Source organism: Zosterops lateralis, assembly GCF_965231275.1.
Source record: "Zosterops lateralis genome assembly, chromosome: 3".
NCBI lineage: Eukaryota > Metazoa > Chordata > Aves > Passeriformes > Zosteropidae > Zosterops > Zosterops lateralis.
The window spans coordinates 23,892,740-23,907,381 of record NC_139764.1 but is presented as its reverse complement, the minus strand read 5'-3'; the positions used below and the strand labels follow the sequence as shown (position 1 = coordinate 23,907,381).

Below are 14,642 nucleotides of genomic sequence, written 5' to 3'. Positions count from 1 at the left end.
GCTGAGAAAGGTGATGGGGATGTCTGTAGTTACAAAATTCCAGGATTTAGTAAACATAAACAAACCCAAAAGTAAATCCTCAGTTACACATCAAGCATTTGACACAACATTTTCAAAGCTCTGCCTTTTCTAATGCCTGGGGACTAGTTTAACACCATTTAACAGAAGATCCATGTGGTTTATCAGAATCATTCTGACTTTACAAGTCTGCCTACCTACTGAGTAGCGCATCACTGAAAGCTGTTCGTTGCCATCAGTGTGTATTGAAACCAGATCCCTCGTTTCTGCATCCAAAACAAACCACCTAGAGAGAGGAGAATTCCAGTAAGTATCACTTCCACTAAACAAAAAAAATACCAAAACAAGTAAAAGAGCCATAACCACTGCCTGCCTTCATTATCTCATGCTAGTCCCCCAAGGGCAGCATAGAGAACATCTGTTTTTAATGGAGCACTTTTCTGGTTCACAAAGCAATACGAGTTTCAGTGAACAATATATGAAAGATTCTAAATACCATTCAATTTTTTCCCCTTCCCTAAACACTGTAATAATCACCAAAACGTCTACTGACAATAAACATGCTACCAAACAGATAATGTGACTGCATTTTATCATCATTAAGTGTTAAGGCTACAGCTGAATTTCATTCTACCTCCCTATTTTGTAGATAAGTTTTGATATAAAAACTGATCTTTCAATTTTTATAAAGCAAAGTTTTTTAAAAAATAGAAGTAGTAGATGTAAGTGGAAAATATTTCCATACTCATTGCAAACACAAATTATATTCTAGTTTGGTATTTTTCTCTCAATTCTTTTCACTTCTATGAAAATATTTATTAAAGTAAGGTGGAATATCCAACCATTCACTAGAATTTGATGTTCATAACCTAGCATTTTATATTTCTTGCTTGGAGGATTTATAACTAAGGTAATTGCATTTTTTATTCTTTACCAATAACTTTTAATCTGCAGTTTATTATTTATAAGGGACATGTGAGATGCTTACAAAAACTCACTGCACATAGACCAAAATGGCCACTGACAACATCTTGCAATGGGTCTGATGCCCATCCAACTCCTAAATACACTGAACACCAGCAACACAGAGACAATGACAATTTAATAAAAATATGTATTCATACCCACAGATCATGAAAACAGAAGGTGTCAATATGGCTGAATACATTGGAGCTGTATTCAGAATTTAATTTCTTTGCTCCAAACTTCTGCTCTTACAGCCATGTATTTATGCCACAGGCAGGTTTTTACCCCTAATGGCAAATGGCAAGGTCAAACACTGTGGAAAAGAGCAAGGGAACTGCACCCTTTGTCTCACAGTGAACTCTGTGGAACATTGGTAAATCTGGGACTATTTATTCTATAGCAAAGCTGTAAAGTGAACTCCAGGAACATCACACATTGCTTTCTATGGCTGGGGATGAGATTCCAGCTCATGCTCATCCAGTGATGGACAGTTAGGCATCTGGGAAGCAGCCTGGTCCCAATGGCTTAAAACCAGCTTGTGGCTAGAGAACCACATGAAAGAAATTAAACAAAATACACATATAAAACCCCCAACTCCATATGGCATGGACTGCTGAATAACCTGCGTGCAAGACAGACAGAACCAGTGAAAAACAGGTAATGTGCATTGCCTGATTTATTGCCTCTATTGCATGATTTATTTCCTTGTGGCTCCCCCTTACACCAACCTTGCCCTTCAGCCTTCAGTTTTCTTACCGAAGTCAGCACTTTTTTTCCATAGTGCCTTTGAATACTCATATGCTTTGTATTCAAGATACTGTACACAATCAGTCACAGAAGGCTCTACTTCCCTGCAAATAGTACCACTGGAAGCATGGCAAAAGGATCTGAAAAGTGCCTTGAAAAAGCTTTTTTTTAGTTTTCCAGCTGTGCCTTTTCACCAAGCAGCAGAATCCACAAAGAGAATTAGTACTCCCAAACAAGTGATGATCAGGTAGGTCCACAGCAGGTATTTAAGGAAGTGGTAACAAAACCTGCAGTAAACCCTCTGCAGACAGCCCAAAAGGGGAAATGATACCAAAATATTTATCATGGGAAGTGATACGTGAAAAATGCACCAAAAGCACGATGCTTGGCCTGATAAAAGACATACCACTGTAAAACAACAGACAAGAATGGGAAAAAAGGGAGGTAAGTCAGTTTTCTTTTGATGTTACAACTTTAACCACCAAACTCAACTTCCTTAGTGCACCATTCCTTGCCCCTGCCTTACTCACCTCTGTGCTGAAAGCTGAGCAGCACTAGAATGGTAACAGACACACGTAAGGTTTGGGTTAACTGAGTTCTAAACAGATTAGACTCCTTTAATATTTGCTTTAAGATTTTTAGGCTGTGAATCAAGTTATTAAAAGATTTGTTACGGGTTTGAGATTATTTTTCCTATGTTAATCGAGATATATCATGCAGTCTTCATTCCTTGGGAAATAACTCCCTTGGACCAGATTTTCTGGCACAGAAAGCACTGCATGATGCTGCTGGGTAGGCAGTAATTTTAAAACTGTTCTGTTTATCTTGACTCAACTCCATTTATTTCTCATCCACTTATACACTTACCAGGTCTCATTTCAACTCAGTTTCATTTGTATATCTCAAACCCATCATTGAACCATACAATTTCAGAACACACTAAAATATAATGGTGACAGTATAACTGCTTAAAAACTCTTTTTACTGAGGGTAAAAAGAAAACCCCAAAAAACTACAGGGCCATCATCATAAACTTCTTGAATGCGATATAAACTCATTGCCTCAAGTAAATTAAAAATAAGAATTTAAACTGAATGTGCCAAACTTATAACACTAAATGTTCCAGGAGAGGGTGAAAAAAAAGTCAACCAAAAGCAAACAACAGACTGAATGCTTTGGCCATGAAATGTGCCTTGATTGTGCTTTAATGTAAGTTCAAAAACATCTAAAAACTCTGAAGAAACATAGCCTGACCTTCTTTCCCTTTTCTCTGTTTCAAGTACTCTTAGGTCTGTATATTCTGCTTTGTTTAATGAAGATAGAAATATTCGTTCAATTTAATGTTTATAATTGTAGGATGGAAAGGTTCAATGTGGTAATCAAATATACTAGAGCTCAGCAAGGTTTTTACTGGAAGGTAAACTTGGTTTTGTAGCCTGATATACCTAATGAATTTAGTATAGACTGCATCTTCATCTGGGAGAAAACTTCCTAAAAATATTTAGCATTTCACTTTTCCAGGAAATTTTAAGGGTGTTGCACATGCTCAGCAGTTTCTAAAAACCAAATTTCAAGTGGTTTTTAGGCATGAGGTTAAGCACAAAAAAAAATACTAGTTGGCAAAATAAACATACAAATGTTTCCCAATTTTCTTAAATGCGCCGGGCGTTATTTTATCATCATGTTATCAGCCATGAGATATAACTGAAAAACAGAACAAAAATGCTAGTAGATTTAATATGTGCTCCTCTCACCTTCCTAATGCTATGAAAAACTTGGTTTTTTTAAATTGGTACAATGGTACTCCCTTCCTGGGAGATGGTAACAAGCCAGAATTTGACTATGAAATAAAGTTTTCTTCCCCCCACTGTAAGAAGCCCAAGTTAAAAAGATTCAGTTTGTGCTTTGACAACTTTCAAAGGCATGATGACTTCAGGAAGAATAGGAACACTTCAGTATCAGTTCAGTGCATCAATGTGTCATGCTGAACTATGTCTTACACAAAAATCAAAATACCAGCCTGTTCACTTGCCTCTCTACCTCAGTTTAAAAGGTTGCAAGTGTGTTTGATTTGGGAAAGACAAAGATCTGTACTGTACTTGTCTTAAAAAGAAATGCAACGTGTATATTACATTGAAATATATGATACTTGGAAAAGACAATAAGGGGTGTTCATGGAAATCCCTAAAAAAAAAAAAAACCAAAAAAAACCCAAAAACTTAAAAAAAAACCAAACCAAAACAAACCCCAAGATCTGGGCTTTCATTTAAAGAGTTGTTAAAAAACCAAATCAGCCTAACAACAATCAGACAATTCTGTCTTTGTCTAACTCGTATAAGATGCTCTGTCCCCTTCTGCCATGCTTTTTAGGCTCCATAACCTCAAATAAAAAGAATAAAAAAGCAAATGAACTCCAATTATAAGGTGCACTGTATTAAAGTGTCTCCTTTACACTTTGTGTCACCGCAGCTCAGCTGGAAGGCTCTTACCTGCCCGAGTGCGTTCCTATGGCAACCACAGCTCCACTGGGATGGAAATCTGCACAGTGCCCAGGTTCCTGCAGGAGAGGCACAGACATGTCATTGTCCCAGCCACGTCCTGAGGGACAAACACCTCTCCTTATACCAAAGCTACCCTAAGAGTCTCAACCGACACAGGAAAAACCAATCACTTGGCAGCATGCTAATCCTCAGACAGCTCTTCTCTCAGTGTATTGGTGACGTGCACTGCAAGACCACCTTGTGAGTAAAAGGCCTACAGTTCTGTGTAAAAAATAATTTTTCCTGGATATTAGCAAAGAACTAGCCAAACTACTAAATGAATTACAGTAAGGAAAGGACATCTAAAGCCAAATCTTCACAATTGTATGAGGACGTCTTCAGATTGTTTGAACAACAGGGAAAAAATAAACTGTAACATGAATAAAGGACTAAGATTTATTTAAGTTGGCTTGCCAAAATCACATCAAGCAATGATAACCAGATTATATCTTACACAATGTCTGATGAACCTTGTTAAGTTTATCAAACCTCCCAGAGAGCTGTTTTTAGAAGTGCAACTGTAGGCTTTTTGCTTGCAATCAGGTGGGATGAGAGTGTTATTACAGAAATTTAATACTTTTTTTCCTATTTTCTAGCTTTATATTTAAATTAAAGGGTTGACATACATCTAGCAGCCTGGTCCATTCCAGTGTGTGGTCCACGGAGTTCCACATACAAACTTGCCTATCTTGGGCACACGTTAAAAATAAGTCTTTGAAAGGATGAGATGCCAGTCCCCAGAGTTCATCTGTATGTCCCTAGAAAGAAACCACATGTGATTTAACAACGAGTAACATGAAGAGTCTTAAAATAACAAACCAGCAGAGAAAATCTTTACATTTTTGGGTCACAGTTTAAAAAAACAAGTTATGCTCACCTGTACCTCTACTACGAAACCATCGTTAAATGTTCCCCTCAAAACAAAGTTTCGTGAAGTACCCACTAAAAATTGATCAGCTTTTCCTTCTGCTACTGCTCTGATTGTTCCATACTGGTCAGGAACCTGGGAAAAGAAACATCTGAAAAATCACATCAGGCATCTTGGTAGGTGCTTCATTTTGGAGGCCACAAATAAAGCACAGTGACACTATCAGAACTGGAGTTCTCCCAGTAAAATGAAACAATCCAATTATTATAACCTTGATCACAACCTGAAACCTCCCTCATCTATTTGTTCAGTACAGGCATACAAGACCTTATTCTAAGACAATCACAGTTATATCATTTTAATAATTTTAGTGGAAAAAAAATACACATTAAATTATACAGCTTTTAAGTGTCAAATTCACTAAACAAATGCACTCCACAGCCTTAAAAATTCATAAGGAAAGGAATAATACACAGCTACTATTTACTTTCCAAAACACGTTTTGAAAACCAAGAAAAATCTCACACAGTAAATGCTTCCCGATTTTTTTAATGTTTCCTGATTAGCCTAAAGTAAATCTTCATATGCCTTATGTTAGCAATGATTCTGAATTTTAATGATTTTGCTTATTGCAGGCTTAAATTCTAATGCACTACTTTATTTTACAGTGAGCAACTGTTTGTTTTCTAAACTATTTTATTTGAGAAAATACACTAACATTATGTGATAACATAAGACAAGAAAAAACAATCTGTCAGAATTCTGGTAGCATAAAAAATTAACTTTAACATAACATTACTAACAAAAGGAAAACAGAGACACTGATATGAATAGAGTGTGTTACTTAAGGCTAAGAATTACATATGATAGTCATAAATCAAGGTTACCTTTTCTGCTATGTTTTCTAAATGTCACTACTAGATTAAAGGCAGTAACAAATTCTAGACTGAACTTACGTAAGTGTTAAGAAAAAAGTGCTGCTATAAATGGACAGTAGGTAAGTGGAGTAAACCAACGTTTAAAGAACTGTTTAAGGAGAATACATTATTTCAAGGTAAGAGAAAATTCAAGTTTTTAAAATCCAAAATACACGACCTTTTTCAGTTCATCCGACTGACCTAGCACTGCCATATTGCCAAATCACAAAGAACAGACACACACAATGAACTCCCGGTTTAGGATAAATTTAAAAGAAGTTCCTCATCATAGCTTATTAATCATTAATTATTACAGAATTCCAATGTGTATTCTACCACTGGTTGACCTTACGTCAAACATTCTACTAAAACCCTAAAATGCTGGTGACATTGTCTTTCTCTGGAGAGACAAACCTATAAAAACACAGGCAATACTAAAGAATATCCTCAAACATCCTCTCAAACAGGATGAATTAAAACAACTCCAAATAACTAAGGAAGGGTTTTGAAGAAAGAAAACCCTTAAAATTTCTGTTCAATTTAAACACAGGAGAACTGAAGCCTCATAAAAGCTCATTTATAGGCTAAAATTTATACACTTTTGTAATCAAACATCATAATCCACTTAAAAAACAGCACCTAGAAAGTATTCTTTCATCCTAACTTCCCCGACCTAGGGTGGGGAAGGCTCTGTCTTGCTGGCCAATACCTTGTTCAAGGCAATTTCCTTGTCACTCCAGTTTTCTTACCTCGATTTCCCTTTCAGGATTCAAATCATGATCCCACAGGATGATCTTTCGGTCTTTCCCACCTCCAGTTAGCAGCATTCCATTCCTCATTTGACAGAGTGTGAACACACTGCCATCATGAGCTTTGATTTGTCTGCTTATCTGATATACTCCTATATGCACAAAAAAGAAAATAAAAAACTCATTTTTAAGCACTACTCATTTTTTCAATTAGGATTTACGAGAAGCTTTGCATTTAGGTAGAAGAATAAAGGAAGTGTATAATAAATAATTGCATTTGGACTGTCAGGCTCTTAGTATTGCAAACACAAGGTGGTAGTGTTTTCTTACAGGATAAAAAGATAAAACAAAGGGCCCGCCTATCTAAAGAAAAACTTTTTTGAGACTGATTGTCCTACAAAATGTGAAGGCAAAACCAACAATTGGTAAAATGCTTTCATTTCTCTGCTTTCCAAAGGAACACAGTTTTTCCAGATGCAAGAGAAACTGTCTTTTAGAGTAAAAAAATATTTAGCAAGTCATTATTAGAAAAGAAGTAAAGTTACTTTATTAAAAGAAACTAAAAGACTTGTTGTCTATAGTCTTTTGGGAATAAAAGGCCAATTATTTATAGCGACATTTCCAGGATGCATGAACCTAATATCTAATGCTGGATGCTGCCATACATAAAAATAGTACAACCAGCATTTGGCATCTATCAAGACAGCAGTCTATCTAAAGGAAAATACTTGGAAGAATGAAGGAGATGAGAAAATTAAACAACAAGGGTAGCAAAAGAATCCTTTTGCATCCTCATTGGGTCTTCATATCAAAAGAACTCTTATTGGAAAGTAATTTAAAAAACCCAAACAAAACAAGATTCTCGTGCTGCGTATTTTCAAACAGCAATCACAGAGAAAGTGAAACACCACACAGCTATGAGCTTAACTTTGCTGACTCTGCCTATGGCTCAAGTCAGTTTAAATCAGTGTGCTCTCACACTGTGAAAGAGAGTATGGGACCAATTTAATGTGATAAACCAACTCAAAACCCCACCTTTAGTTAAGCCAATGTAAATAAATACTCTATTTGATAACACTTAGGGTTATATTGAAAAAAGGTTATTTTTGCACAAGGAATTAAAAATTAAACATCAGATAGTACGTTGAATTTCTTTTCCATTGCAGTTAGCTTGAAAGATGAGAAAAAGATTTACCTACAAAATCAGACTTACTGTTAAAAATGTACTTTTTACATGAATGTTTTCCTGGCATACCAATTTAAACTGGAGTGTTTGAAATAGCTGCCAAGTAAAATGAATTATCATTGAATTTATGAGGGCTAAGCTGTGCCAGGTCTGCATATGTTGGGTAACAAATCATTTTCCTTTCTTTTTTACAAAAGCTCTGCTCTAAAGAGTTAGTTCCATTTCAAATTTATTTTTTTAAGTATATCAAGACTTGAGGGTCAGCTAAACCAGAAACTGTTATTCATGGAACTGCTACAACTAAGCACTGTAATTGTACTTCACATACAAGTCCTATTAATGTCAGCTCCACCACTTAATGGTATTCCTCTGAGACTAAGCATGGTGCAATATAAGCCTTAAGAGTTTGTAAAGGCAGCCTGCAGAATCCCCAAACTGATCCTACAGCCTTTTTCAAATCACCAGATCAAAGGAAAGCCTATTAACCACATTTTTTAAAAATGCAAAACATTTAGATAAAGTAGTTTTCATTCATTCCATGCAGTCTCGTTAACTAAATAAAGAAATTCCAGACTGCCTCTTAAGTCAGCAAATTCATAGGACTTGCAGGACTTAGGTACCACCTGTTATTGATAGAAAGTGTATGCTCTGAGTCAGGCCTGTTTCTCTATTCCTTGCCTAATGCCATCCTTTATGTTTGTCTGTTACAGACTATGTAAAATCTGTGATTAACTCCCAACATATCCTACCTTTAGCTCCTTTTCCTGGAGTAGCTTCTACAGTAGTTTTGCCCCATATAAGTATTATCCCACCTGAGTCTCCAGTGAGCACATCACCATTTCCCAAGAAAGCCAAACACTGAACAAACTTGGGCTTCTCATATTTCTGAAATAAAGTAAGCAAGAGAAAGAGATAACTGCTTGTACTTGTTACATAATCAGAATAATGCATCTGCACTCTTACATCCTGCATACATGTAAGCAGAATTTAGCCTATTTTTGTTTGTTTACCTCTCTGATCAGACAGTACTTAGTAACAATGAAGCAAATGTACAGAAAACGTGATTTCCTTTGATTTAAAGCTCTCCTGGTATCAAGATATTATTACCCCAAATATTCCTTGCTTCCTTGATAATGAATTGCCGCTCCAGGTCCAGAAAAATATATGAGATTTGCCACATGTTATTATGGTATTTGCATCAGTGGGATGGAATTCTACAGCAAGAACAACTTCATTTGTAGTCTGAAATAAAAACAGAAATAATATTTATTCAGGTAGGACATTAACAACTAGAAACACATGTAAACCCACAAGTTTTAAAACAGAGATATGTAAAACTAGATAGCTCATTGTATGCTTGAAAGTATTTCTAAGTGTTCTGTGCTAAGTCAGCTGTCTGAATGACTGCACATATAATTTTATATATATTGATTTTTCACATATATAAGAAAGATCTTTATTAAACTTCAGTACAGTTTAACGTTTAAGTTACAGTTTAACATTCCCTTTCAAATCACAAAAGCTTCTGCTCTCTCAAATAGTTAAGACTTCTGCCAAGGAAAATGAGTAATGTATGAAAGACATTTTTTTGGATTGAAATGCTGCTTAGTTTTTACACAGACTGGTTTGCTATTCTAGATAACAAAGCTGTGACAGAGGCAAGTAAGACAACAATAATATTGTAGGATTATATCCATCATTTTCTTTCTGAAATTCCATAAAAATTCTTTTGAGTTCTTTGCTTTCCTCCTCACAAGAAAGAAAAGCCTGCATAACTCAAAACTTTGAAACATAGGGTTCCACCTTTGTATTTTTACTGACTGCATGTACTTTTACTGAATTACCATCTTAAAGTATTTCGTCCTTTACCAATAAATTTTATAAAGATAACAAACTGACTGGTCATTTACTTAGCTTCTAATATATATTCAACCAAACTGCCTTTGAACACAAATCTCCTGCAGGCAGTGACTACAAAACAAGAAAGTAAATGCATTTATTTCTACAGGATTTCAAAACAGGCTGCCCAGAGAGGTTGTGGAGTCTCCTTTGCTGGAGATACTGAAAACCCACCTGGGCATGATCCTGTGCAACCTGTTCTAGGTGAACCTGCTTTGGCTTGGGGGATGGACAGATGATCTCTACAGGTGCCTTCCAACCCCATCTGTTCTGTGATCTATACATAAGAGTGCTCTTGAATCACATCTTTGGGAGAAACTTTTCCTACTTCCCCGCTTTTGGCTTACTTTAAAAAAACCAATCTTCTAAAGTTTATTTATTGTTTTTCTTCCCATGGCCATATTTATTGAATTATGTTTCTCACACAGTTTTCACATGAGGAAATCTGCTATGTCAAAAAAGTCAGTTGGAATTTAAGGACTTAATGGAGTTCAGCTAAGAAACAGCTTTTATTTTGCATCCCAGTTCAATGAATGCAACTCTGCTCACATCATCTTCCGTGGAAGGTGCTTAAGATACTGTAAGATCAAGTCCTAGATGTGGATAAGTTCTGAAGGGCAAGCTGTCCCTGCCAAATAATTTTTAGCCAATTCTGAAAAACCAAGGAACTCCCCTGAGTGCAAAAACAGTCAAAACATAATGTCAGTGAACAGGAAATACAAGGCATATGCCAAATAGTTTCAAATAAAATATCAAAAAGGAAATGAAAATACTGTCATGGATTTAAATTAAAACTTGTAAAATACAGTTAGTATTGGTCAACATAATCTAGAGAAAACAGTTCAAACCAACCTGACTTTGCTACCTGAAATGGCAAGTTTGTAATGATATATAAGCCTGTGGAGCATGATTTATAAAAGTAGACACATACTGAGTTCCACATGCATGAAATATTTGCTCACTTGATACTGGATAACACAGGATTCAGCTTTACACGAGCAGTGAGTACAACACCTCTGAACAAATCTCATTGGTCTGAAATTTGGAAAAGTTCAAAAAGAAACAGAAAAGCAGACAAGACTGCAATCCACAAAAGTGGTTGGGACTTCAAATGAGAAGAGACACATACTGAGAACCAATAACCAGATTTTGGTTCAGACAAAATTGAAATGAGGAATGTCCAAAAGTATTTTATGTTTTAAACAACTACAGACTGAATTGCCAGTTTAGTTTCCAAAAGTTCCCAGGATTTTTTTTTTTATAATTAAGAAACCATTACAAAATTGCTTTATTTGCATTGGCTCTTAAGGATGAGTAAAATGTAATTATAAACCCTTCAATATTCAAACCTCTTCCAGTAAATAAGTTAAGAATACATTTCTGTGGAATCCTTAAACAAGCCAGCAATATTACACAGTTGCAGTTTCCAAGTAAGATCAAAACCATGTCTCACAAACCTGTATTTATAGGAATAAAGCCACTTGTATTTCAGAATATTCATGTGCAAAAATTACCTTTATCTCTGCTATTTTTGATTTCTTCTGCCAATCCCACACAGTAAGCATATGCTCATTAGAGTCATCAATTACACACAAATGAGTACCAGAATCCTAAAGGAAAAAGAATAAAAAAGTACGGACAAAGTACTGTCATATTCAATTTAGAAACAGGGCAGGGCAGAAGCACTTTAAAAAATCCACAAAGGTACAAATATAAATTAACCAAGTCCTTTTAAAGTAATTACAAACTCAATACATATGGAATTTTCCTTTTTTTTTTTTTTTTCTTTAAGACAGACATAGATTTTTATATAATTGCATTAAAAAATCACCATTTTTCAAATAATATTCTAGGAAAGCTTTAAAAGTATCTTACAAACTCTTTACTCTGTTTTTGTTTATCAGTTTTTATTGGGTTTGCTTTTGGGTTTTTTTTCTTTCGTGCTTGCAGTTTCATGCTAGCAGCAAAATTATTTAGTTTTCTATTCTATAAATATTTTGTTTTTCCTCAGGTCTCAGAGAACAACACACAGCTCCACTTGTGTTTTTTTCCTAAATGCCACCATCACATACACACAACTACATTATCAAATTCTGTAAGCATGTTTCATTTTTTTCCCTATGGGTCATAGAGTATCAGCAGTTTCATCATGTAGTTGGTAAAACTGCAGCAAAGGTACCACTTTTGGAATAAAAAAATGCTTACAGGGCAGGTAGATCAGCCCCTACAGTATTAAGTAACTGAAACCACTTATTTTGAACAACTTTACAATAAAATGGCAAATATATGGCTACATGTAATTAAAGGAACAAAGAAAAAAATCTTAAAACAAACCCGTATTTATTCCCAGCAATGCATACTTACACAAACTAATTGTTTAAGGACATTTGAGAAATATTTAGAGGAGACTTTAATTATATTGAAGCTTCTTCTTCATTAAAGTTACACTTCATTCTCTAACAAATAATGTTAATAGAGATGGCTAAAGTTATTATTCCCAAGCACTATTCAGAGCAGTAATATGCAAATATACGTGTGAATTACTAGGTGGGAAGAAATGCTGAGTACAGCATTGGTGATGGATGCAGCTCTTGTGGGGTTTAATCAATTCTGTGGTAAAAACACAGTTCCAGATAGTGCATACAAACTATTTCAGTCTAGTGAGCAATCATAGGAGACTGTAATAAGGTACCAAATTCAGTTGGTAATAAACTGATCTAATAAAAACTAAAATCTAGTCCTCAAAAATTCCCTGCATTTTTTGTTTTTAAAATGATGGAATGTATTCTTATTCACATTGAAAAAGATCTCTATCCGAGTGTGTAAGTTTCACTGGTTTGTTGGAGTGACAGGAATGCCAGTACTCTTCACATTATTTACTGAAACACAAAACATACTACATCTAACATAACAACATTTCACTGCTATGAAATTTCTTTCAATTGCTTTCTTTCTTTCAATTGCTAAGTGAGACTGCAGCAAGACAGTGCAAGAACTTCTTTTCAACAGGTCACCCAGAGACACTGTTGAGTTTCCATTCTTGGAGATTCCCAGAAGCCAGCTGGACAACAGCCTGAGCAGCCTTCTCTGACAGAACCTGCTGTAAGCAGGACAGTGGATGAGGTGATCGATCTCCAGACATCCCTTCCCACCTAAGCTGTCCTGTAAATCTCTTCCTCTATTAGCAAAATACTGCAGACATTGTTTTTCTGCATTTTCTGTTTTTTACATGTATTAATTCTTGATGGAATGCAAGAATCCACCCTGGGTTTTCACAAGGTCTGATACGGCTCAGTCTTTTGGTAAAAATGCAGTGGTAGCTTAAAGATTAAAATATGGCCGTATTTTACAAAAAAACTCCAACTCATTTCCAAATTTGAAATGAGAACTTTGTGAATGTCAAGTAGTGCATCTCCATGTGCTCCCAATTTTTCTGATAAATTCTATGGGCCCAGTAACAAAGACCTCTATTTTTTTTCCATGTAAAAGAAGAGGCAGAAAATGAACAAGCTATTCCTCGGGAAAAAATAGTACAAGATAATGGGAGGGTTGTTCTTTTTTTTTTTAATTTCCTGTTGGTGGACAAAAACCTACTCCAGCTGTGAAAGCAAAAAAAGTTAACCCTCCTATCAGAACTCACTAAATTTTGTTTTCACAAACCTCACTAACAAATTTGTTTTGAACATCAAAATAAAAAGAACCAAGCTCCTCACAAACAAAACCAAACCACCAAACCCAATGTGGACTTCAATTTCTCGTTAAGGTTTTTCTTGCCTGCTATTTATTTACCGTGCTGGTTTGTTACCACAATTTAACATGTGCCATTTCCTGTTTTTCCAGCTAGTTTGCTGTCAGCTGCTTTATAAAGTACACAGAAACTTCAGCGACACACTTTTAATACTGAAAGAGATCAGCTAGACAACCACAGGCAAACTCTCCAGAGATTTCCCTCCCATTTCCATAGGACTGGAGCACCCCGAGGAACCGAGCCCGTCTTACCGCTTTGGAGAAATCCAAGCAGCCCACTCCACGCTCAAAGGTGCCGAGGCCGATGACCTGCAGCGTGGCCAGGCTCACCGAGTCCCACACTCTAACATGGGGCTGCAGGGGCTGCGTGGAAAAGCAATGGGACAAGCGGGTCACTGGCAGGGAAAGCACCGTGGGCCGCAGCCGCGCTTCTTTCAGTGTAACTCTGCAGTTTGTAGTTTAGCTGCTGCCTGAATTACAAACTGCAGAGTGACCTGTGCTGGTGATGCTGCTGGGTACTATTCTCAAAGACAAAAGGGGAGACTCAAGGCAATGCTGGTCTTTATCTCTCGGCTACCAACGTGGCAGCGGTGCTGTCAAGTGGCATTTCGTAGTTGTGAATGCACTTTAAACAATTCAAGGAATTGAACAAAAAACGGAAGAGTCACCTTGCATTTCAGACCCCAGACTAGTGATATTATGCAACTGAAAATAATGATCAAATCTGGGCTCATATATATATAAATTAGGAAAAAAAGAAAAGAAACAAACCCTTGTGCACTGAGCTGCTTAACCATCACCAACAACTCAATGAAAAAATCCATGGTTACATTTCATAAAACTACTATCCCAAACTAGCTTAGAAACAATCACAAATTAACTTGGCTTAAGGACAGCATTCACCACTGAAAGTGACAAGTCTTTGCACTGATGGAAAAACAAACCCACCAGCTCTAACAAGAGTCAGAAAATGCTCAGCGGAAATCCTGTATACAAAAGCCCCCA

At 36.1% G+C, this 14,642-nt stretch overlaps 1 protein-coding gene across 2 annotated transcripts in view; it reads right to left on the bottom strand.

The window, feature by feature from the left end:
• The window catches only part of EML4 (EMAP like 4), a 147,117-nt gene that overhangs the window by 14,161 nt on the left and 118,314 nt on the right, over window positions 1–14,642 (bottom strand). For both annotated transcript variants that reach the window (XM_083856238.1, XM_083856237.1), the window contains exons 11-19: window positions 13,890–14,000; window positions 11,405–11,500; window positions 9,099–9,233; window positions 8,741–8,876; window positions 6,806–6,957; window positions 5,149–5,274; window positions 4,898–5,029; window positions 4,221–4,288; window positions 216–304 (exon numbers count right to left, since the gene is read on the bottom strand). In XM_083856238.1, the coding sequence (XP_083712364.1) occupies window positions 216–304; window positions 4,221–4,288; window positions 4,898–5,029; window positions 5,149–5,274; window positions 6,806–6,957; window positions 8,741–8,876; window positions 9,099–9,233; window positions 11,405–11,500; window positions 13,890–14,000 (1,045 nt within the window). The remainder of the gene's footprint in view (window positions 1–215; window positions 305–4,220; window positions 4,289–4,897; window positions 5,030–5,148; window positions 5,275–6,805; window positions 6,958–8,740; window positions 8,877–9,098; window positions 9,234–11,404; window positions 11,501–13,889; window positions 14,001–14,642) is intronic.